This window comes from Protopterus annectens, chromosome 9.part0, assembly GCF_019279795.1.
Source record: "Protopterus annectens isolate FY-2018-M chromosome 9.part0, PAN1.0, whole genome shotgun sequence".
NCBI classification, from domain to species: domain Eukaryota; kingdom Metazoa; phylum Chordata; order Ceratodontiformes; family Protopteridae; genus Protopterus; species Protopterus annectens.
Window position 1 is genome coordinate 1777911417 of NC_056743.1, and position 25428 is coordinate 1777936844.

At 43.8% G+C, this 25428-nt stretch overlaps 1 protein-coding gene across 2 annotated transcripts in view; it reads left to right on the top strand.

Annotated features, from left to right (window-relative positions):
• Positions 1 to 25428, top strand: part of ELOF1 (elongation factor 1) — a 100031-nt gene that overhangs the window by 19191 nt on the left and 55412 nt on the right. For both annotated transcript variants that reach the window (XM_044084646.1, XM_044084645.1), the window contains exon 2: positions 16955 to 17077. In XM_044084646.1, the coding sequence (XP_043940581.1) occupies positions 16962 to 17077 (116 nt within the window). In that variant the 5' untranslated portion in view covers positions 16955 to 16961. The remainder of the gene's footprint in view (positions 1 to 16954; positions 17078 to 25428) is intronic.

Sequence of the window (25428 nt, forward strand, 5' to 3'; positions counted from 1 at the left end):
CGTCAGTGTGCCTGACTATTGAGTCACCTATTACTAGTGTGTTAGGTATGTTATTTCGCCTTGAGGGCTGTGATTGTGCGGCACATTGATTTTGTGTTTTATGTGTTGTCTGGTTTGTGACGGGAGCTGCAGGTTTTGTGGGTATCTGCTTTGGAGCTCTCTGATGCTTTTCCAGGTTTTTATTTAGAGCCTTATAGTATGATTTTTGTGTATTTTTTTGCCAGTGCTGGTTTAGTTGGTCTGTGTGAGGCTGGAGGTGTGGTGCAAGTGTTAACCTTCTCCTCATGACTGCCTGTTCCAGTCTTGGGTGGCGATACCTTAGCCTCCAGTTTGGCTGTATAATTGCATCTCTCGCATCTCTCACATATGTTAGTGTTTTGTGGTAGGAGGAGAGGGCTGTCTGTGTACATGAGGCAGTTGTAACATTGCCTCAGAATATCCAGATTCACCAGCTGGACTGGAGAGTACACCTGAAGTTGCCCTTTGGTCATGCCTGAATAGTAGGGTGAGCTGCTTAGTCGCTTGGTTGGTGAGGGGTGGATAAAGAGCCTTGCCCTGCTGTGCAGTCAAGTGTGGGTATATTAGTGCTTGCTATTGGGTCTGAGCAAGTGCTGGACTGTAGGATGCTTTTTGAGTACTTTGAGAGTTAGACTAGTTTCAAGTGAAAAACTGAAGAGGAGACTTGGTGGAGCCGGGTATAATCTAACCCTAGCTAACTGGTGCTGCCCGGTGCACAAAATCATGCAATGCGTTTTTTAAACTACTAACTTCTGAGCTGGAACCACTCCTCCAGGGACAGATGGCTGCTCAAAGCACTCCTCCAGGGACAGATGGCTGCTCAAAGTTCCCCCCTCTCACAGGTGAACAGAGAAACTTACCTCTGCCCAAGTAAGGTATGGGCAACTCAAACTTGTAACACAGCCCTGAATTCAGCACTAGCCTGAAAACTGGACTCTACTAGCTTAGAAAGGCGGGAAACAAGAAATTTATTTATTTTTTTGAAAAGATAAGGCAAAAACAGTAAAGCACACTTTTTAAAACTGCTTTAAACGACTAAAAGTGATCAGAAAAGGCTATTGCACTTTAGTGTGTAGCCTACAACAGTTGAACAATTTAAACAACTTTTTAAAAGTACAGGCAGTCAGAGTACAATATGTGGAAAAACAAGCTTTTAAATCACAATAAGTGCTGGAAAGTCAATGTTTAGGCGCAAAACAGTTAAGTACAGCAAGAAAATACAGAAAACTGAAACTTGATCGCTCCAAAGTGTCTCTCTTTTTAAGCTAGAAGGCTTATATCAGTTTAAGGCTTTCTAGTGGGGAAACAAGTGCAGATGTGGTCTTTCAAACCAGAAAGTTGAAAGAGCTGGACAACTTCCCGAATGGTCACTAAACTAAAATTCCTGGGCCAAGAACCACTCCTCTTGTGGTAGACGGGCTGCCTAGTACTTACCACTCCCACTGATAAGCTAGAAGGCTGCACTCCAACACAAAGGCTTGGGGGGCTCAGAAGCTTACAAACAGTCCTGGATACAGCAAATCTGTACCTGGACTAGACTAGTTACGAGAAAGGTGGGGATCAAGCGCAAACACGGGCTTTAAAACCAGAAAGTTGAGAGAGATGGGAAAAAAACCTGCCCAAATGACCAAAACCCACTCTTCCCGTGGTAGATAGGCTACCTGATGCTTACCACTCCCACTGATGAGCTAGAAGGCTTCCCTCCAACACAGAAAGGCTTGGGGGGGGGGCTCAGAAGCTTACAAAGAGTCCTGGATACAGCAAATCTGTACCTGGACTAGACTAGTAACAGGAAAGGCAGGAAACGAGCACAAACGCAGGCTTTTGAATCAGAAGGTTGAAAGAGATGGAAGAGCTTCCCAAACAGGCAATAAACTAATTTCTGAGCCAGAAACAACTTCTCCTGTGGTAGATAGGCTACCTAGTGCTTACCACTCCCACTGATGAGCTAGAAGGCTTCCCTCCAGCACAGAAAGGCTTGGGGGGCTCAGGAGCTTACAAACAGACCTGGATACAGCAAGTCTGAATCTTGACTAGATAAAGTTACAGGAAAGGCAAGAAATAAGCTAGGAATTTTTTTTTACAGAAAAGCAGCAGTAAATACAATTCAAATGCAGTGCAGGCTAGCACACGTATATCAATATTACGGCAAATACAGTTTAAATTAACAAATGACTAAAAAACAAGTGCAGAAGGCATTAAATTAGAAGGCTACTAACAAGCAGTAATAAGTGCAGAGTAAGAACAACTGAACAGATAACAGCCCGCAGAACAGCAACTAAGAAAATTATAGTAAGAGCAGCTGAATATATATATATATATATATATATATATATATATATATATATATATATATATATATATATATATATATATATATATACACAATTTTTTGGGAGGGAACACAGCAAGCAGGATAAGAGGCTACAGGGATTGTCCTACTTGAATGCTGTACACAGTAGGAGTGCCTATGATCTCACTGCACTCAGTTGACTGAGCAAATGAGAGGTCCAGAAGGAGTATCCAAATACAAACTTACAAGAGGGGCAGGCAGTTTCAAAGCCACCAAGATTAACACCAAGACAAGAACAGGGAAGGTGGGTGGGAGAAACAGTGGAGACATGAGAATACAACACCACTATAAATAATAGGCAAGTGTATAAAGTGGCAAAATATGTACTTATCAGTTTGAAATCTGTCAGCGTTCCAACAGGTCACCGAAATGCAGTCTGTATTGGAATTGCAATGAAATGCACCTCAGGCAATGACTAACAGCTAGGATGTGGGCTGGTTCAACAACCCCCTCCCTGAAACTAGCCTGTGCTACCCTGAGGAAAAAAACAGTGGAGACAAACGGAAAGAATACAGCACCACTATAAATAGGCAAGTGTATGAAGTGGCAAAATATGTACTTATCAGTTTGAAATGGATTCCAACTCTGCAACTTTGGAGGGACGTCCAGTTCTTTGCAGTGTCACTGTCCCATATCTTCTCCACATTTTGATTGTCTTCACTGAGTTCCATGGTATATCCAATGCAATGGAAATTTGTTTTTGTACCTTTCTGACTGATGCCTTTCAACAGTGAGGATCCCTTTGATGCTTTGTAAGCTGGCTGCAAACCATGGCTTTTGCTGTAGTAGGCAACTGAGTAAACATCTGGAAAATCCTTCTAGGACAGCTGAACTTTATTTGGGGTTGGAGTCTCTTTAACTGATGGCAGGTGTGTACCCAAGAAGACTGAATGCTGTAATTAAATCAAAAGGTGCTTCAACAAAGCATTAATTTAAGGGTGTGCACACTTTGCAACCAGCTTATTGTACCCCTTTTTTTTTTTTTTCCCTAACAGACTTGTTTGTTTTTTTTTTTCAATTTAATTGTACAGGTTATAGATCACATTAAAAGTTTTGAAATTATTTATTGTGGTCTTAAAACCTGGCATTTTAACAGGGGTGTGTACACTTTTTTTTTATATCCCCTGTAGCTGTGAAACCTATAAGGCAGCTCAACTTGTCTGAAACATTTGGGACGTATGGCAAGGTGTCCCCTGTTGTCGTTTGCCTAGCATACACTTATGAGCCTATAAAAGTCCTTTATCCTTCAGGGATGCTAAAGAGACTTGCATGTATAAGAACAGTGGGATAGAACATAAAATCACCAGTGATTGGCTCTGAAATGCAAATCACTGTTTGACCTATGCAGCAAAAGTACCCAAACAGGTGTAGACTAGATAAGTGGTAGTCCCAGATGTTCCCAGGCTGAGTTTTGAAAAGGGTCCATGTGAATCGGTACTCTGCCCAGGATAACAAAATGTAAATAATGTTGTTTGCTGAGTGAGTACTTTGATACTTGGCTAGCAGGCATGCAACAACCCCCCCCCCCCAAAAAAAAAAAAAAACTGTTCGGAGGAATAATTCAGATTTATCACTAGCAGTAAAAATTGAGTCTATATAATGAAAATGTTTGCACACTATATCTAAGAGGCTGGTACTTAACACCATGAGATTAGTACAAAGGTAAATACAGTCTTGTGTACAGAAATTTTATTACTACCTAGTGGTAGGTGGTGAGGAGGGTCAAGAAGTGTGGGAGGAAGGAGAGTACAGGACAGGGAGGAAAGCATTGGGGATGATTTTTAACCACTAAAACAAGGTGGTGGGGTAATGAAAGGGGGTGTGAGTTTCAGAGTTGAGTAATGCCGTGTAGAGATGAGCAATTACAGGCAGGTCTTTCGAACAGAAATTTTAGTTGATGTCTGAATTTGGGGAAGGTGGTGGTATCCCTTAGTCTTGTGGAGAGTGATTACCACTTTTTGAGGTGCCGTTACTGAAAGGCTGTGTTTTGTGGAATGGAGTTTCATAAGTGAGATGGACAAGTGAGTATTGTGATCTAGGATTCTAAGTTGAAGGTCTTTTTAGAAACTGTCTGAAAAGAAAATGAAGGTATGCTGTTCTACAGGTTTCTGGATTTGAAAAACTGGCAGGAGTTCATTTATTGGAAGGCATTTTTTATTTGCTACGATGAGCAAATTCTGAAAAAAAGGAAGTAATTTTTTTGGCCAGAAAAGTCTATTATTGACTTTTGATTTGATTTAGCAGTAGTAATGTGAAATTGAAAGCTAAGAAACTGGTCTAGCCAGATGCCAATGTATTAGAAATGTGGTGTAGTTTGGGTTCCTCAGAATTATGTAGTATACTCTAGTTTTGTTGGACTCTGGAGAATTTTTGTCTTGTGCCAAAAATCTTGCTGTTTGTTCAGTATGAGGTTGTTCTGTAAAAGCCACAGAGGCAATGTGTTGAGGTCTGTTTTTTGTTTCTGATGGCAGTGGTCCAGGCCAGAAGCTGTAAAAGTACCATATCTGCATACCATTAGAATGGTGGTTTGAGGTGGGTGAGCTAGTTAAGGGTTAATGAATACTATAACAGAGAAATGATTCTTGGGATACTTTTACATATTGGGAAGGAAAGAGAATAGCTCTGTGTTTAGACTTTGAAATCCCTAACCAGTAAGGAAGGCAGTTGGGCTTTTGCTTGCACTGCTTCTCAAGGCCCTTCTTAGTCCATGGTTTACCTGGTTGAAGACTTTAATGTCTACAGTGACCTCCCCTGTGAGGAGGCGTTTGTCTGTACTCCATAGAGTATTAGTTGATATGTAGAGAGCAGTTATGGTGGTTAGACCAGATCAGAATCCATGTTGTTGGGGAGCAGGCAGTTTCTTGACCTAGCCTGTACTTTGAGAGAGAATTTTGTTTCTATTTCTTAGGGTGGGATAGACAGACTTGTCTGAAGTCTTTTGTATCAAAATAATCCTAATATGCTTATTGACCATTGTTTGCAGAGTGATTCTATGATCAACACTGCACCTGGCTGAGGGACATAAGTGCCACCTCTGGGTTGGCTTTACAGTCACCCATCCAGTTGTCAAGGTTGCATGTGAATAGGGTCATTTGAGGAGGTCTGCTTCACATGGAGTGGGAGCTTATTCCAGAGTAGCAGCAATCACAGGGAGATGCATATCTCTCTGGTGATGTACATACAGAAGGAAGTATTGTACTCTGTTAGTGATCTGGTAAGGGTAGAGTACAGCGGAGCTAAAACCTCCCTGGTTTTTAATGCTATGTGCTTATGAAATGCTCAATGCAAAATACTTTTCTTACCTCTATGGACACATGTTGATTCAAGTTTAGACTGCTGTCAACCTGTGTTCCCAAGTCTCTCACCAGTGAGTTTGAGCTTAGAGGGGTGCTAGCTGTATTATAATTAGCAGGGGCTACTTCTTTGCCAAAGGGAATAATGAGGCGTTTTTACAGTAAGTTTTAGTCTGCGAGTTTGGCACCAATCATCCCCTTCTGTAATATGTTAACATCTGTTGAGTAAGTTCCCTCCTGCTTTTGGATACAGTGTTAGTTTTTTTTTTTTTTGTTTTTTTAGCTTATTTATACTTTCAGTCCACCAGGGTGGCTTGCTTTTTCAGGAAGACCTGATATTGTTCCTGTTGGGTACAGCTGAGCCAATGCATTTTAAGTGTCTGTATGGGGCATTTCAAAGTAAACTTTAATGTCCCTTCAATTCACACAAGTGTGAACTAAGAAAAATTGCATTTCTTCAAGCTCAGTGTGCATACAAAACCCAGGTAAGGTACATAGGTATGCACGTTAGTGTATCACTGATGTCCTTCAAGGATGCATCTGCAGTCATAACATGGGTTGTCCTGCCTCAGGCAGCCCTTCGGTCGGCCGGATTCCAAAGTCTGTGTCTGGCCTCTGCTGATGTCGCACTTTCCCCGATGTCAGAGCTTCTGGGGTATAAAGGCATCAGCCAACGCCATTTTCCTCAGTCTTTCTTGCCGCGCGGTGCCCGAAGCAGAAGCTGTTCGCAAGTGCCGGTCGGTCAGATCCAGAGATTTCAGCTACCGAAGACTTCTAAAATTGCTAAGTACCCCGTTGGGGACTCTTTCTTGCCTCAGCCGATGCACGACGTATCAGCTTGTTTAGCCTGTGCCTCCTTCAACCGACGGACTCTTAGACGTCGGTCGGAGTTTGCAGAAGAGTTTTTTGGATCCGCTTTTGCATATAAAATGCCGTCTGAGACTCCGACTACACATTTAGCCAAAAAACGCAAGGAAAAGGACCGACACTCGCGGCCCGCGGTTTTGGCTGAAACCACGGTTAGGCCTACCGCGAGTGTCTCTGTTTCGGCTGAAACAGAGTCCTCTGTTCTTACTTCTGCCGAAATCATTCCTCCGACAACAGAGGCCAGAGAGGCCCCGGCTGAGTCGGCTACAGAAATCCCTACCGAAGAAGCAGCAGAATTGTCCGACACCATCCCTTTGGACATTTCTACTCCTGCACGTGGGGCAGCTAGGCCCCCTGCTTCTATGTCTATTAAGGCCTTCTCCAGGGCTAAAGCAGCTAAAATTTCAAAGGCTTTACCTGCAAAATCTACCTCTCTGAGACCTTCCTCAAGTTCTCAGATTCTCAGCCTTGCTGAGGACCTTATATCTCTGATTAGGGGTTCCCAACCTCACCCAGACAGGGCCTCTCAACCTCCTCCTGACAAAAGGCCTAGGACTGAACCCCCTGAACTTCTCTCCTCTGATTACTCCTCGGATGGATCTGATTTATCAGACCATCAGGAAGGGCCATACTCACCTTATGAGGATTCAGATGCAGAAGACTCTATTCCTTCTGCCTCCCCTCCAGAAGAATTTTCCTTTGGGGAGACTTTACACTCAATGAGGGAACACTTTCAATGGCAGGGTCAGGATTTCTCAGACTCTAGAAAAAGACTAAGGACCTTTTTACACTTGCCACAGCATAGGCCTTTAGCCATACCACCTGTGCTAACTGTAGTTGATGATGCATATAATGATGTCAGTTCTGCCCCTGATTCTCTTCCCCCGGCCCCTGCCAAACCTGACAGATATTACAGGGTCCCGGATTCTCACTTTCACTTGTATAAAGCCCATGCTGCAGACCCAGAAACTATTTCTCAGGGCCCAAAGGGTGTTGCAGCTGCCACTGCCAAAAAAACCCCTACCCTCTGCCAGAGAGTCAAGAGCATTAGAGAGATGGGGAAAAAAGATTTATACATCTGCTACTCTTTCTGCTAGGGCATTAAACTGTCAATTCCATATGATACAGTACCAGGAATATTTGTTAGATCAGCTGAATAAAAAGCTATCCTCTCTTGAACCTTTAGACCGCAAGTCCCTTCAGGATTTGGTACACAACTCTCAGCAGGTCAGTAATCACTTTTTAAAATGTGGCTATGATGCACTGGAGGCTTCATTTAGATCAGCTATGACTGGAGCAGTAATTGCCTGGCTAAAAGAGCAATCCTTGCCAGACCATGTCAAGGCTAAACTCCTAGATGCTCCAATGGAGAAACAAAGTTTATTTGGCTCCCCTGCACAGGAGATTTTAAAGAAAGTGGAAGAAAAAGCAAAATCTGTGCAAACAGTAAAGTATTTTCTGCAGGTCCAACCTCCGAGGTTCAGCAGAAACTGGCCTTCAAAGAATTGGCCCTTTCCAGACGCCTCCAGAGCACAGATGGGCAGGAATAGACGCCCAAGAGGCAGAGTCCATCAAAGGGTGCCTACAGGGATAGTCAGTGGCAACCTACCAACCAGAGGAGTACTGCCACAGCTGCAACTACATCCACTTCCACAGGACAGACGCAATGACTTGGCTCTGATTCCGCCTACAAGGGAACATCTGGAAGCACCCTTGGGTGGAAAGTTGGCTTTATTCTTTAAAAATTGGCATTGCATTACAAAAGATAAATGGACATTGCAAACAGTAGACAAAGGATACAGGTTTCACTTCCACACTTTACCAAAAAAGAGCGGAATGCCAAACCTACCACCAAACCAGAAGCCAGAGGCTCTCAGACAAATCAACAATTTACTTCAGATGAAAGCAATAGAAAGGGTACCATCTATGGAACAAGGCCAAGGATTTTACTCCAGACTATTCCTTGTACCAAGAAAAGAAACCCAATGGAGGCCTATTCTCGACTTGTCCGCACTAAACACATATTTCATTGTGCCAAAATTCAAAATGCTGACCCTACAGCAACTCCTTCCCATGTTGGGCAAGGAGTCTTGGCTGGTGACTCTAGATCTCAAGGAGGCATACCTGCATGTCCAGATTGCAGAAGACACCTCAGATTTCTTGCAGGATCAGAGCATTATCAGTTCTCAGCATTGCCCTTTGGCTTATCTACTGCGCCCAGAGTATTCACGAAATGCCTGGCATCAGTAATTGCACATTGCAGGCTTCAGGGAATTCAAATCTACCCATACCTGGACGACTGCCTAATACAAGCAGACAACAAGACAAAACTAATAAAGGATTTGGCCTATGTCATACAGCTGTTACAGGCCTTGGGATACACAGTCAACATCCAGAAGTCAAGACTAGTGCCATCCCAAAGGATAACGTTTTTGGGTGCGGATCTGGACACTAACTCAGATGGCTTTTCTCACAGAAGAAAAACAAAAGCAACTCCAGTCTACTTCATAGCTTTGACAAGACAAACTCAGCTTACTGCAAGGAAAGTCCTGCAGGCCCTGGGTTACATGGCATCCTGCATAATCTTGATCCCGCATGCCAGGCTGCATATGAGGAAATTACAATGGTACCCAAGGAATGTATGGTCTCAACACAGGCACAGCCTAGAAACCTTGATACCAATCATTCCATGCCTGAAAAAGGAATTCCTGTGGTGGGCTCAGGCCTGCCAGACCAACAGAGGGTTGCCTTTCAACAAACCACAACCAAGGCAGACCATCACCACGGATGCCTCAGACCTAGGATGGGGAGCACACATGGAAGACAAGTGAATCCAAGGCCGATGGTCTCAGGACCAGCTGAACTTGCACATAAACCTAAAGGAGATGCTGGCAGTGAAGAATGCAATCGAAACATTCAAACCATTCCTCCAGCAAGGACATCTGCTGATAAGGACAGACAGTACCACAGTCATGTGGTACATAAACAAACAGGGAGGCACTCATTCCTACCCTCTATGCCGGATGGCAATGGATCTGTGGCACCTAGGCCTGAATCTCAACATCCAACTCCAGGCCAAATTCGTACCAGGAAAAGAGAATTTACTAGCAGACAGCTTAAGCAGAACTACCACGGATGCTCACGAATGGATGCTGCATCCAGACATCTTCAAAATCATAACAAACAAATGGGGAATGCCAGAGATAGACCTGTTTGCCTCCCCACTCAACCACCAACTGAACAAATTCTGCTCAAGAGTATACCACCCACAAGCCTGGAGGGTGGACTCCTTCTCTTTCAGCTGGAAGGCCCTAACAGTGTATGCTTTTCCACCTCTCCCATTGATGTACAAAGTACTACTGAAGATCAGGGATGAACAGCCAAAGGTGATTCTGATAGCTCCAGACTGGCCAAAGCAGCATTGGTACCCGCTACTGAGAAGCATGTCTCGGACGAACACATGGCCTCTACCCCTATAGCCTTCACTTCTAACGCAGAACAACTACAAGACCCTTCATCCAAACTTGAAAACACTGCAGCTAACTGCCTGGAAAATTGCTTAAAACAAAACCAAACTGTTTTATCTCAGAGGGTCAAGGACATTATCCTGGAGGCTCGCAGACCCTCCACAAGAAAAACATACTCAGCTAAATGGAAGAGATTCCTCATTTGGAGTGCATCAAAGGGTACAAATGTCACACTGGCAAACCTAGCACACATACTAGAATACTTAGCAGAACTGTTCCACAGTGGCCTGTCCTATTCTTCCATTTAAGATTCATGCTTCAGCAATTTCAGCAGAGTACAACATGGATCCTCCTATCTTCTCTCACCCTCTTCTCAGACAATTTTTAAGAGGGATCAAAAATGTAAAACCTCCAAGGAAACCTCCTTTACCTACATGGGATTACAATTTTGTGCTGGAAAAATTAACACTACCCCCCTTTGAACCAGCAGCATCAGCAGACTTAGTTCTTATCTTGGAAAACTGCTTTCCTTCTAGCAATCGCTTCAGCAAGAAGAGTATCCGAGTTACAGGCACTAATGGCAGTGCAGCCTTTCCTTATTTTTCATCAGGATAGAGTGTCTCTGAGAACCAATCCTACTTTCATGCCAAAGGTGGTATCCAGGGTATCCTTGAACCAAGCTATTCATTTGCCTACGTTCTTCCCTAACCCACAGAACAGGGGGGAAAAACTATTGCACACCTTGGATGTACACAGACAACTACGCTACTATCTGGACAGAACTAAAACCAGCAGAAAAACTGACCAACTTTTTGTAGCATATGCAACTGGAGTGCAAGGAAAAGCAATTTCCAAACAGACAATTTCAAAATGGATAGGAAATTGCATTCGATTTTGCTACTCGTTTCATGGAAAGACAACTCCTGAAAATATCAGACCTCATTCCCCAAGAGCTACAGCCACCACTACAGCTTTCCTACGAGGGGTGGCTACCAAGGACATTTTAGAAGCTGCTACTTGGAGCTCCGTGCATACATTTGCCAAGCATTACAATCTGCCTTTATACTCCAGATCCCGAGCAGGTTTTGCAACTGCAGTTTTACAGGGGATCTTAACTACACCATCCTTATCTTAGTACCTCCTCCCCCAGTTTAGCTATGGTATTCTACCCATATGTTATGACTGCAGATGCATCCTTGAAGGACATAGTACAGTTTTGTACCTACCATAAATGTAGATGTCCAATAGGTATGCATCTGTAGTCAGGATTACCCTCCCTCCTTCCCCTCTGTGGTATTCCTAGGGTGTGCTTACCCCTCTTTCAGCTAGCTGGGGGAATCTATTATGGTGTATTTGTTTGTATGTATATATATGTTTTGTTTGCTACTGTTTGGATTTTTCAACATTTATCAAAATTTAGTCTTCCTAGAGGGCACCTGGCATCTGGGGCAAGAAACACTGAGGAAAATGGTGTTGGCTGATACCTTTATACCTCAGAAGCTCTGACGTCGGGGAAAGTGCGACATCAGCCGAGGCCAGACCCAGACTTTGGAATCCGGCCGACCGAAGGGCTGCCTGAGGCAGGACAACCCATATGTTATGACTGCAGATGCATACCTATTGGACATCTACATTTATGGTAGGTACAAAACTGTACTTTTCTGCTTGTGTTGGATGACCTAACCCTGCTGTGGATAAGGAGAGCATGGAAGCCAGTAATGCTGGCATTGGATGTGTGAACATCTGTTTTTACATGAATGTATATTTTTTTTGTGTGCGCTTCACGATTTTACATGGAAAAGAGTAGAGGCGAGGTGTCAGCTGTAGTGGTTTTGCTGCACTAGGCCTTCTGTGTAATTTGCTGTGATAGGTATAATTTGTAGGTTTTGTGTCCATCTTGGCTGCAGCTGTAATTCTCTGAAAAATTGCACTGCTTCCTTGGAGCTGGGTAATTTGTTTAAAGCATACAGCTAAACAATTCCTACACTTGCAGATTAAATGTAGTCCTACCGTGGATGTGCATGACTGAATCCCATTTAAACTGCTAATTTGTGCAGTGAGTGGAGTTGTGCTGGTCCCAAGCTGTGTGTGTGTATACACTAGTTTAGGTAGTGGAGGAGCCTCCCTACGTGATGTGAGAGCCACGAGGTGCAGCTCCCAAGTGTCTCAGATGTCCTTGTTAACAAAATACAATTCGCCATGATTTCTGTTAAAAAATTTTAGCTACTTGAGGCTCTTGGCTTTGCTTTAAGTCCACTAATAGACAAGTTAGTGTTATTCCTTAATCAAAAACAGCTGCTCAGTATTTGCATCTTTAGTAGAAAAATGTCCTTAAACTGGTCACCATTTAAAACCTAATGGAGTTGTTTCCTTATTGGACAGGTCACCCAACAGTCTCTTGCATGTAGATGACAGTCTAATCCAGCTGTAGCTTTATTGGCCTGAATTTGTCCATAACAGATTCTAAAAGAAAGTCATGGGCATTCAGAACTGCCATATAGCTGGAGCACCTGATGTCCTTAAGGGATCATTTGCATATATCCCGTGTCTTATGTACAAGGTTTAACAAATCACACCGTGAAAACTCTATCTTGGCTAGGTTTTTCTTGTAGTTTTTACAGATTGGTTTGTCTGTGTGAACTTGTGCTTTGTGTTGTGCCACGACTGTCATTTGTGCTGTGTTGCCTTTACATTTATAACTTATTTTGGTTATTTCTTGTGTGTGTATGCAGGTATGTACGTATGTGAATGCGTCGGTGTGTGCAGTTTACAAACATGGGAAGGTTCAGTAATCTGAAACTAGGTAAACTAGAGTGAGACTGATGTTCTTTTCATTCTTTACCACTGGGTTATGGATCCAATCCTTGGATCTGACTCTGCTATTTTTTTCACAGATTTGGGTCCCAGTCTTGAGCTCCTTCCTTCACTCACGATGCTCTGTACTCTACCCAGCTTCCTCCAATATCGTTTGCCACTGTCACTGACGAGATGTGGTCGTCTCTAGTCCGCGCTTTATTTCCAATTTTGCTTGGCAGATGAGTTGCATATATTTTTTCCTCCTTCTGTATCTCCTGTCCCACTAGTTTTTCACAGGCATTATTTATTTATATATTTTTTTGGTGCCTTAGTGCTGCTGTATGTTTACTCTTCTGCTTGTCTGCAGGAAAAAAAAAATAGAGAAAAAGAGATTTTAATTTTTTAAGTTTTCATTTTCCTGTTCTCAGACATGTCGGACAAACCTACAGGCTTTAAGTGCTGTTTGGAATGTGGGCATAAAATTCCCACTTTCTGGTGTGTACTGTTTGGGTGCTGAGCATCTGCAGTCGGCTTGTGACATCCAGTGAAGGGTTTAATCCAGGGCTGTAGTGGACTGCAGAAACTAATTTTAAAAGGACCCTCTCTCTTTCATTATCATCACCAGGAGCACCCCCCCCCCCCCAACCTCTGCCTGGCTCTTCAGATGCTAAGCAGTGCCCTCACAAGTCTTCAAGAGCTGCTTCAGAACCACCTACAAAATTACCAAAGTCTTTCAATCTGAAGTTATTGGATCCGAGGCCTGCCCTAGACATTCAGCTCCCTCCTCGGATCCCAGCTCCTCGGGCGAGAGCATTTGGAGTCAAACTCCTGAATTGTCCATTATGTTGGTGCCCATGACCTTACCACCTAAAATTATGCAAATTCCAACCAGCCATTCCAGACCAGATTTAGTGGCTTCGTTTAGGTCCTCCAGTAGTTTCTCTGAATTAGGCATAGACAGAATAATGCAGAGGTTTCTCAGAACCCAGATTCAGATGAAGGTTTTGCCTACTCCATCCAATCTCTCTTGATTTGTGAGCACTTCTGTATTCCAAGCTAGAGCTCCTTTTCCTGATCCATCCTTTCGGAGCCCCAGGATCATTGACAACTGAGTGTTGTCATTGGACCTGAGGAAGCTCTCTTCATAGACTCCCAACAGTTGACTAGCTGTGCTTTAAGATGTTCGGATAAGATGTCTCGGATCCGTGAAGTCTGCGTCTGATCCTGGGGGTAAGGTTTTGGCTTTGACCTTGGGTCTGGGGGTGGGGGTTTGGTTTCATCCTTAGCAGTGCCATCCCTTCCTCTCAGAACGTCAGTGCTTGACAGCTCAGGTCGAATTTTGCCTGGAGATATTGGATCTATAGTTGGCCCTCCCCCTTCCTCGACTGCTTTAGCTGAAAGGGATTGGGGAGGGTTTGTTGGCTTTCCAGGTGGTGGAAAGGGTCTTCTCTTCTCACAGATGTCAGACCTCTCAGATCTGTGATCCCCCCCCCCCGTCATCCCTCATTGGATCAGAGTGCTGAGTCCTTCATACCTGTTCAGGGGCAGCCCGCCTCGAGTAGCCTCCAAGACATTCCTCTAGAGGGAGTTTCCTCCTGACAACTCCCCTGAACATCCTGCAGAGGAGGTTCCTCACAAGAAGACATGCAAAAGTAGGCACAGACTCCCTTATGGAGTCGCTCACTGAAGATGGACTTTGAGGGAGAAGGCTCCTCAAGATCGCCACTGGAAGAAGTCTCCTTTTGGAGACAGTTTTAGAGATATTTAAACAGAGGTGGTTGGTCAGCCCAGAGTCCTCCTAGAGAGTCGGTGTTTTTAGAGGCTTTTGGGATGGGCCCGTCTAAATCCCATGGACAAACTTTTTTATAGATTGTCACCCACCAGTCCTGGAAGGAGCCAGACATCATTGAATCGATACCTGAACGTCCTGATTAAATTTTTCTGCCACCAAGGAATATCTACATTGGACAGCGGTAGATACTGTGGTTGCGGCAGTGGCATTAGCTACCAAAAAAGCACTAGCCAAACTGAGCTCAACTGTTCATCCGCTGAACAAGGAGTTCAGAATGATTTACTGATTTGGTAAGCATGTTTACACCACTGCTACCTTCTCACTAAGGGCATTAAATTATCTGGCACATTTCAATCGATTGCAGAGAGATCTGGGCAAACAACTTTCTGACTGTTTAGCAGACACCATGTTGGTAGAGGAGTTCAGGAAAATATCTCCTAAATTGGCTACTCTTTCCTCCCTGTCTAATTCCTCCATGAGGCTCATCTCCCATTAGGCGGAGTGCACGTCGTGGGCAGCCAGCTCAGGTATTGCTATTAGATGACATGCCTGGATGAGGCTTTGTGGGCAGCCGGCTCAGGTATTGCTATTAGATGACATGCCTGGATGAGGCTTTGTGGGCAGCCGGCTCAGGTATTGCTATTAGATGACATGCCTGGATGAGGCTTTGTGAATTCGCTGAAATTCACAAAGGACATATTGAAAGTGTTCCCTTTGGCTCATCTTTGTTTTGGCCATCTGTCAGATTTTATCCTGCAGCAGAAAGGAAGGGAAGACCCCTCCAGGTGCATCTGCAGTTAACTGCTACTGATGCCTCTAGGTGTCGAATATTACTTGTTCATAATAGCAAAACCATGCTGTGTCCAAGGTAAAAAGATTTCATCTTAAAGCTTGCGCAATGGCAAACTCAACTGCATTAATATTTGACCTTGGTCTAGTGCAGGTAAAGAGATATTGACTGTCTTTATGATTATTAATTTATATTGATATATGCTTCACATTTTTCTAAATATCTCTACAATCAAGTAACAGAGCTCCATAACCTCGTATGAAACTCTTGGCTAGATGAATAAAATGCTGCTTGACAATGTGTGTAACTTGAGTGGTTGCTGAGATGTTCTAAGTTTACAGAATATTACAAATGTGATAGTTAAACTGAATTTTATGTCACAGTAAGACCTAGAACCTAAAGAATACTACCACTGTAAAAATAGTTTGTGCTGAAGGGCTTGCCACTTACATTTCTTTCATAACCCCCATGGTTCCAGGAATATTCACATTTGTTTGATTCTGTCAAAAGGTGTAGGCTCCACCCATTGAAAGTTTCAGTGCAAACTTCCTGATATCCATTGGAGTGAATGAGTTGATACTTTAGGCTCTTGATCTATGGCGGCTGCCATCTTTCTTGTACCGTTAGCATGTTTGTATGCGAGTTCTCCAGAGGACCCTAGCTGTTCAGTGGTGTATTACCAGCCTCTTATCTGTTCCTATCAAATTAACACAGATTTGCAAGAGACATCTACTATGGTGGACTCTTTTGGGCGAAATGCTCCTTGGCAGGCTGTTTATACTTCCTTTCCCCACAGTCGCTTCCCATATGGGGTGGGGCATTTCAAGGAAAAGATGATCCAAGGCACGTAGACTTGCACAGACCAGATTGCATATCTGTGCTCTAGAGATGAAAGGTTCCTAATGTTGCACGCCTTTCATGACGTTCTCCCATTAGGAACTGTTGCAGTTCATACAGACATGTCAGTAGCCTGGTATATCAACAAACATTGAGGAGCCCGATCTTATCCTTTGTGCAGAGAGGCCATGAGTGCCTGGGAATGGGCGATTATCTTCAGACCGATTACTGATTGAAACTCGCATACTGGGGAAGTCCAAATGTTCTTGCAGACCAACTCGGGTCCATTCTAACTCCTCGCAAGTGGTCCCTCAAACAGTCAGCAACAAAGTTTGATTTTCAGCAGCTTGGGCTACCCGATGCAGTGGGTTCTTCACTCTGACCCCCCCGGGCAGTCCCTGAGGGACACTGATTCACAATTGGCCCGCCGGTCTCCTTTATGCTTTTCCCCCTTTGCCACTGGTACCAAAGTTTCTACAGAAAGCAAAAACGTTCAGTGATCCTCATTTCTCCCTTCTGGCCTCATCAGATATGGTTCCCTTTTCTCTATAGAGCATTGTGGATAGAGGGAGGAGCTCGAGAGTGGACCCAAGTCTGTGGAAAAATGCAGCAGAGTCTGATACGAGGATTGGATCCATAACCCAGTAGTGAGAAAGAATAAAAATGGGCAACATAGATGCCAAGTTATGGCAAGTACAAAACTTAATTTTGTTTAAGCTTTGAAATTTTATTCCCACTTAGGTTCACAATGGGTCGTAGAAAGTCAAAGAGAAAGCCTCCTCCTAAGAAGAAGATGACCGGGACTCTGGAAACCCAGTTCACATGCCCTTTCTGTAACCACGAGAAATCTTGTGATGTCAAAATGTAAGTAACCTTTCTGATTTGGTTCATTCTTTGACACTAGTGCCCTGTAAGTTGGGGCACTGTAGCTTCATTAATGGAGGTCTTCCCTATTTAATGTGGTGACACTTTTTCAGGAAGTAACAGTGGCACTGGATGACCCTGACCATGCTTAAAGTAGTAAATAAGGGCTTGAAGTTTTTTGTTACAAGCTTTTATTTCTAGAAAGTCAAAAGTACCTGTTCTGTGGCACACTTGAGTTATAACCAGTAGATCATAGGAGGTCGTTCATTGTGTGTGCCTAATCATCAAGCCTGTAGTAGAATGTAGTAATGTTTTCTGCTCACCTGTGTGTAAGTCAAGCAAGACTGAGTTTTTACCAAAGTGAATACAGGTGCTGAAAAATAAAAGATTCAAATAGATGGCACTTTCTGTAACTGTACTGTGTACACTGCATATAAAACCTTGATCAGTTGTTTAGATGCCTGCTTTTTTTGTTGCAGTATCGTTTCAGAGCCAGCACATTTTTGTTGCAGTATAGTTTCAGAGCCAGCACAGCATAAGCAACAAAGTTTACACAACTTTTTCTAAATGTTTGGAGTAAATTACCACTTGTATCTCCCCAATCAAAGACCGCACTGACTGAGTATATGGGTAGATGTACAAGCCAACATAAGATAATGGCAGTTGTGCTTCTCAAAGCCCAGTAGTGTTATCTTTACGCCAGACCTATAAACCTGACAAGGCAAGTGTCTGATCTTCATCTCTGGGCTATTTTGTGGCTGTGTGTAAGCAGCAACACAGCATATACGCTATATATTCAAAGTAAAACCAAAACAGTTTAATTCGGATGCATTCTGACATGTTGGAAAATGAATAGTTCAGACACTCTAATCCTGGCCAAAGAAATAAATTTAAAAGGAAAATGTGGACCCTAAGCTTGGAAGGAGCAGCACTGGTTAGTCAATGTATGATAAATGTGCTTGGATGTTCTTTCTTGGTAGAAGTTCTATACTGAACTGTGAGACAACTATAACCCATCTTTTGAGAGACCTGGAGGGTTTAGAAAAGTTATTGGTGTAGTCTCTTCCTCAGACTGGTTAACAACTAGAACAATGAGTTGGGTCACAAGGACACTCCTACTTTTGGCTCCTCCCGTTCGGGGTTGCCACGGCGGATCGTCTGTTTCCATTTCTTCCTGTCCTCTGCATCTTGCTCTGTCACACCAACCACCTGCATGTCCTTTCTCACCACATCCATAAACCTTATCTTAGGCAGTCCTCTCTTCCTGTTACCTGGCAGCTTCATCCTTAGCATCTTTTTCCCAATGTACTCAGCATCCCTCCTTGGCACATGTCCAATCCAATGTAATCTTGCCTCTCTGGCTTTGCCTTCCAACCTGGGCTGACCCTCTAATATACTTATTCCAAATCCTGTCCACCCTCGTCGCACCCAGTGCAAATCTTAACATCGTTAAGTCTGCCACGTCAAGCTCCGACTCCTGCCTTTTTGTTTTTGTCAGTGCCACTGTCTTCAACCCATATAACACAGCTGGTCTCACTGCCCTCTTGTAGACCTTCCCTTTCACTCTTACTGGAACTAGTCTGTCACAAATCACTCCTGACACTCTCTTCTCCACCCACTCCATCCTGCCTGTACTCGTCTTCACCACCTCTCTCCCACACTCCCCATTACTCTGAACTGTTGATCCCAAGTATTTAAACTCATCCACCTTTGCCATCTCTACTCCCTGCATCCTCACCATTCCTATATCCTCCCTCTCATTCACACGCATATATTCTGTCTTAGTCCTGCTGACCTTCATTCCTCCTCTCGCATATCTCCGCCTCTCCAGGGTCTCCTCCACCTGATTCCTACTCTCACTACAGATCACACAATGTCAATCCAATCTGTAAAAACTAAAAATCTAGCCAAGCTTTTAAGTCTTATGGACAAATTCAGGCCAATAAAGCGAAACCCTGCTAGCTGTGGACATTTTATTGTCCTGAATTTGTCCATAACGGATTTAAAAAAAGTCATGGGCATTCAGAACTGCCATATAGCTGAAACACCTGATGTCCTTAAAGGGTCATTTGCATATATCCCATGTGCTAATACAACAGGTTTATGGCGTCACATACTGGAAACTCTAGCTTGGCTAGATTTTTCTTTAGTTTTTACTGATTGGTTAGACTGGTTAAAGAGGAAGGGGTGTTATGGTAAACCGTGATAAGGGAACAGTAGGTAAAATGGAAGCCTGTCTAGTTGCATTCAGTGTATTGTAGCAAAACAGATAATTTGTGTGGTGTAACCTAAGTTGATATTTACTGATGTAAAGTTGGTAGAGTCTTGTATTTTTTATTATTTTTTAGAACAATGGAATATTAACCCCCCCCCCCCGTGTTCCTGCTGTCCATTATGCCTTCTCTGTCAGTTGGGCCACTTATTCCCAATCACTGGGGTGCGAGCTTTTTATTTTTGGGGTGGGGGGGTTCTAACCTTATTTCTGGCAGTCTGCTACTTCGGGGGCCTCTACGCGTTCACCAGGTCTATAGATATCGAGTACCCTTCCTCTTGACTACATTTTGACCCCTTTTCCGGGTTGTTAAGGAGATGGAGTCACAGTGGGGCTATGTCACACTGTTGCTAATAAGTATTTTTCTTCAAAGTCCCTACCTCTGTACATGCCCATCTTTCTCATGAGCATTCAGTGGGATTGCTGGCCTATCTTGCCACCTCTGTAGAGGCCACTACTCTGCACCCCCCCCCCCCTCCAGCTCATCCCTTGTCTCTACCAGTGATGGGGTGCATTCATGTGGGCACCCTCTCAAGGTCTTTTATGAGGGCTTTTATCTCTCTACACTACTGCTAGTGCAGGCATCAATGGAATGAGAGCTGCCTGAGTGTAGCCATCACTGAGGAAGCCATTTGGGGGGGGGGGGTCAGGCTTTCTGCTTTGGTCTTAACACCTGCATATGCTTAACATCCAAGGGGTTGGTGTGCGGAGGGCCTTTGCATGCCACACACCCACGTGATGTAATCAGTTGGCCCTGCTCTGCTTATAGACAAGCACCTGTGCATGATTCCTAGTCTCCATTGGGGTGTCCATCTTGGAGAGCATGATCACGAGCACCCCTCCCAAAGAGAGAGGAAAAAAACAGGTGTATGCCTAGTAATGCCTCTCTCCTGTTTCGCTCCATCAGCTGCCCAAGATACTTGTCTAACTCTGGTCAACTTTGTCACAGTTGAGGCTTTCTGTTTAAGCCAGTAGTGCTGGAGGTAGAACACTGTTTAAAGCATTGTTAAAAAGAAGCTTGTACTTCATAGGTTCATAGGTGTGTACTAGGCTAATGGCCTGTGGAGCCTGTACAAGCCTAGCCCAAAAAAAAATTGCCCAGGCACCTTGACACTGTTCGTTCACAGTGCTCATATCCAGTAGGGCAACTGGAATGATCCGTGGAGTGAACTTTGTTACCCTTCCACTCATCAAGATCTGTCTTGAAGAGGGCCAGCGAGGTGCTTAGCTTGACATGAATGGGAAGCTTCTTCCAGAGTATGGGCAGTCTTTGGGAGATTAACCTGTTCCTCCAGTATGTTCTGTTAATTGTGGTGATGAGGTTGTGATCTCTGGAGTGTGTGGTGCGGGGGGGGGGGGGTTTGGGATTTTTGGTCTAGCATTTCAAGTAGGGCTGGGTCGGACATGGCTTTGTAAGTCAAGCAGAGATCATGTCCAAGTAGACTGTAAGAGACTTAAGAGCTGAAGTTTCTTGAGTGTGTCTAAGTAGGACATGTGTTTAAGGCCTAGGATTCTTTTTGTGAGGTGCTTTTGTGGTCTCTCCAGCTGTTGTAGGTGTCTGGTCAGGTACATGCCAAACGGGGCGTTGTATTCGATGATTGGTCTAATGAGGGATGAGTAGAGAGGGATGATGACCCTTCTTCCTGGATGTGAAACCTTTGGTTATAAGATGTGCCACTTAGGACTTTCTGACCTAAGTGTCAGTGTGGTGGTCGAAGGTGAGGTGGCCGTCAACCTGGGTGCTCAGATCTCTAAAGACCCGTTCAGTGGGCTCCCATCAATGTGGTAATTTGTAGGAACTGAGTTTTTTTCCTAAAGGGATGATGGTGCATTTTTGGCATTTAGCTTTAGGCCATGGTTCTGACACCAGTAATTGGTCTCAGAGAGGCCCTTTTGTAGGATGTCTGCATCACTTGGGGTGTTGATAATGACTCCTAGCTTGCAGTCCTCAGCGAACTTGGTCAGCCAAAGTTGTCCTGTGTTGCCTTGGATGTCTGAAAAGTAGATGCCAAACAGGAGAGGGCCCATGACCGAGCCCTGTGGGACTCTATTCGATTTGTGACTGATCAACAGTCTGACTTGGAATCCGCAGCTTTCACTCTGTGGGTCCTCGCTGTGAATCAGTTTGCAACCCACTTAGTTATGTAAAGATTGAGAACTAGTTTGGTGAGTTTATCAATGATACCTGAGTGGGGAAATGGTATCAAAGGCCTTGGCCAGGTCAAGGTAGGGTGTATGCACTGCCTTACCCCATCATCCACAGCCTTGGTGACTGCCTTGAAGATGTCAGCCAGTTTCAGCAGGCAGGATCTTCCCTGGACAAAGCCAAACTGTGTGTGGTCAAAAGTTTGGAGATTGTCTGTCTATCTTTGTCAAGCAGGTCCATGATTATGTGCTCCATAGCTTTGCATACCAGACTGTTCAGGCTAATGGGGCAATAGTTCCCAGGGTCTTAGTTGCTCCCCCTTTATGGAGCGGGATGACTGTAGCAGTGCGCTATTCGTTAGGGACATACCTTGAGGTAAGGCTGTGATTGAACAGGACACACAGATGTGGTGCCAGTTCATTTTGTAGCTCATGTAGGACGCAGACAGGGATATTATCAGGACCCATGGACACTGTATTCTTGGCTTTGGATAATGCAGCTTTTACTTGTGTCACAGAAATGGTGGGTACAAGGCTTTCTTCTGGTATTGTGATTGGGCTTGGGGGTGGGGGGAGTAAAGTTGGCACTGAATTTGTCGGCCATTATGTTTGCTATATCTGTTGGCTCAGTATTCAGAGCAAATCTGGGTATTGCCTTTGAGGTTTTTGGAAAAAATGCCTAAAAAGACAGTAGGGGTGGCAAGAGCCGTGGCCAGTACCCAGAGTCCCAGGGGTGACAGATGCAGGCTGTCTCTGGCAAAGCCTCCACGAAGGTGGGTGTACGTTTTTGTTTCTTTGTGTGGGTTGTGATTGGTGTTTTGGAGGGCTGTGTGTTGTGTAGTAAGTTGCAGGTCTTGACCTTGTCCTCTTGACCAGCTAGTCCGGTCTTGGTTGGAGCATGCATTGCTTCCAGTTTGGTGATGAGTGCATCTCTCACGGGTATAAGTGTTGGGAGGTAAGAGGAGGGGTTTGTCTGTGTACATTACAGTTTCCACAGTGCCTCACAATGCCCAAGTACACCAGGTTAGCAGGAGAAAGCACAGAAAATTGGCCTACAGTCATATCATTAGGGGCGTTCATAATTGAGTACTGGTGCTGTTACTGCGCAAGAACAGCTAATGCTGATAGCACCCAAGTGTGCTATAATAGGTGCTACAAAAGCCTGCTAAAGTGCTAGCCGATTTAGGCTAATTGAAGTAAAAACAAGCACGTAAGTGGAAAATCTGAAGAGCAGACTTTCTGGCACCAATACTAGTTTACCTCAGGTGACGCTGCTGCATGGTGCGCAAACATGGGCTTTTAAACCAGAAAGTTGAAAGGGATGGAAAAAAAATGCCCAAAAGGCCAATAAACTACAATTTCTGAACCAGAAACCACTCTCTTGTGGTGGATAGGCTTACCTAGTGCTTACCCTTCCCACTGATAAGCTAGAAAGCTTCCTTCCAACACAGAAAGGTCTGGGGCTCAAACTTACAAAACAGTCCTGGATACAGCAAATTTGTATTGGACTAGTTAAACTAGGTGTTGGGAAATTAAACCGTTTTCTGTTGTTTTTCTTTGTAGGAGTGACTGCACCTTTGTTTAGTAGGTTGTTTTTTATTCTTTTGATACCATGTTGTTTGTTTGGGCAAGACTTTTACATAAACTAAAATGCATTTACTGAATGAACTAGCAATCAAGTATAGCAGCCTTCAATGAAAATAAATGATACGTGCAAATTTGGACCTAGGCTGAACATCTCAAAGGTTGTGTAACTGCTCATGTAGATTGGAGACAAAAATTCCAGAATGTGCGGAGTAAACCTTCTGTGCTGTTTGCATTCCAATATTTCAGGATGCTCAGCATTCTGCATGTCTGTGGCACACCAGGTAACACATTTAACTTTTGGTGCAGAAGGCTGTAGGTCCTGCTCCTACATCGGGTAGATTGCTGACTTACACCGAGGCTCCACCTGCTTGAGTTTGTGGTATCTCTGTTGGATGTAAAAGATCCCATTGCACCTGTTGAGAGTCAATTTAATTTAACACAACATAAGCGTTATTTACATAATATCCTTTATTTCTTTATTCCGTAATTGACCGCTGCTCCTCCTCTAGCAACCATAATCTAATTTTGACAGGTATACTGTAAAAAATTTAATTTCCCAGTAAACCATTTCATCGAGTTTTCCTTTCCAAATAATCATTTATTACAGAAAAAATATCCTTAGCTTTCTCATATAATCCTTTTTCTTATAATGTTCTCTATTGTCATTTAATATTCTCAGTTTTTTCTCCACTCAGCTTTTTCCAGAGTTTCACCACGCTTTTACATTTCAAAATGCTCTGCTATCTCTTCCTCCACATAAAATAAACACACTCGGCAAACTGGCTAAAGGACAGAACCCATAAAGTTAAAATCGCTGGAGCAATGTCAGACTCAAAGCCGGTCACAAGTGGTGTCCCACAGGGATCTGTCCTGGGACCCCTCTTGTTCGGCATTTATTTCTCAGATGTTAAAGCAAACATGGGAGGGCTGTGGCTGACGAAGTTCGCAGATGACTGCAAACTAGGCGCCATAGTCGATACACCAGCAGACACACACAACCTACAAAAAGGCCTCACTGAAACGGACAACTGGTGCCGTAGTCACGGCCTTAAACTAAATAGTCATCCCTTTTGGAAAAAACAAAGTACCTACAAATTATCACATAGACAGCAACCCACTGAGTACGGAAAAAGTAATCAGAGACCTAGGGACCCAAGTAGACTGCGACCTCTCATTTGACACCCACGTTGCCAAAGTGGTAAAAAAAACATTCTACCTTGCGCACCTCATCATGAAGGGATTCGCATCCAGATCCAAGGATGTCATTGTACCCCTATATTCCTCCCTCATCAGACCCATGATTGAGTACAGTGCCCCATTTGGTATGTACCTCACCCGGCATTTGCAACAGCTGGAGAGACCACAAAAGTACCTCACCAAAAGGATCAAGGGTCTCCAACATATGTCTTATTCTGCCAGACTAAAGAAACGTCAGCTCTATTCAGTAGCATACCGCCTGCTCAGAGGTGATCTCTGCCTGACTTACAAGGCCATGTCCATTCAGGATCTGATGGACATGCTCCACCTCAAAAAATCCAAATCCATCAGGACCACGAGAGCTAAAGACTTAAACCTCGGCACAAGTATGAATAGGACATGCATAACCCAGAGGCTTCCCATGCTTTGGAACAGGATCCCAGTTCGTATTAGGCAGAGCCCCTCACTGACTCTCTTCAAGAGAAATCTTGATGAGTGGGTGGGAGATCGTAAGCTAGACAGGGGCACAGTAAACTAATTCTATTATATAAGGGGACCTTCATTGTGTCACTACTAGACAGAGGCACAGTATTCTAGATTTATTCTGTACATTTTTGTACCATTTCATGGGGTGGCAAAAGCCACATCACTATGGCTAGGCTTACAAATGCCCCAGGGCAGATAGCCTAGTACTATACTATGAAACATTTTTAATGGCTTATTCGACTTTACTAGTAACTTATTACCAGTTTCCATAGGAAATCTTGACACAACTATTTTAATACACCACTATTCCAACTTTATTAGCTTTAATTACTGCTTCATGTAATTCTTCCCATGTATTTACATTATAATATTCATCACATTGTACCACATCCTTCAATTTTCTCAATCGGTTTTTAATTTCCATGTTGGTATTTTTCTTTGAAAATGAGAAACTTAAACTTACCACCTATAACTGATTTTTCATTCTCTTCTTTACCCACTTTAATACTCTCTACAAGTTTTAAGAAGCAAAATAAACAGCTGGATATAGTAATCCCAGTCCCCTTCAACTTTTTTCGTAGAACATTTTTCTTCAGTGTGTTTAATTTTGAACTGCATATGAACAAATTACACAATTTCCTCATTGAAACGTCCCCCCCCCCCC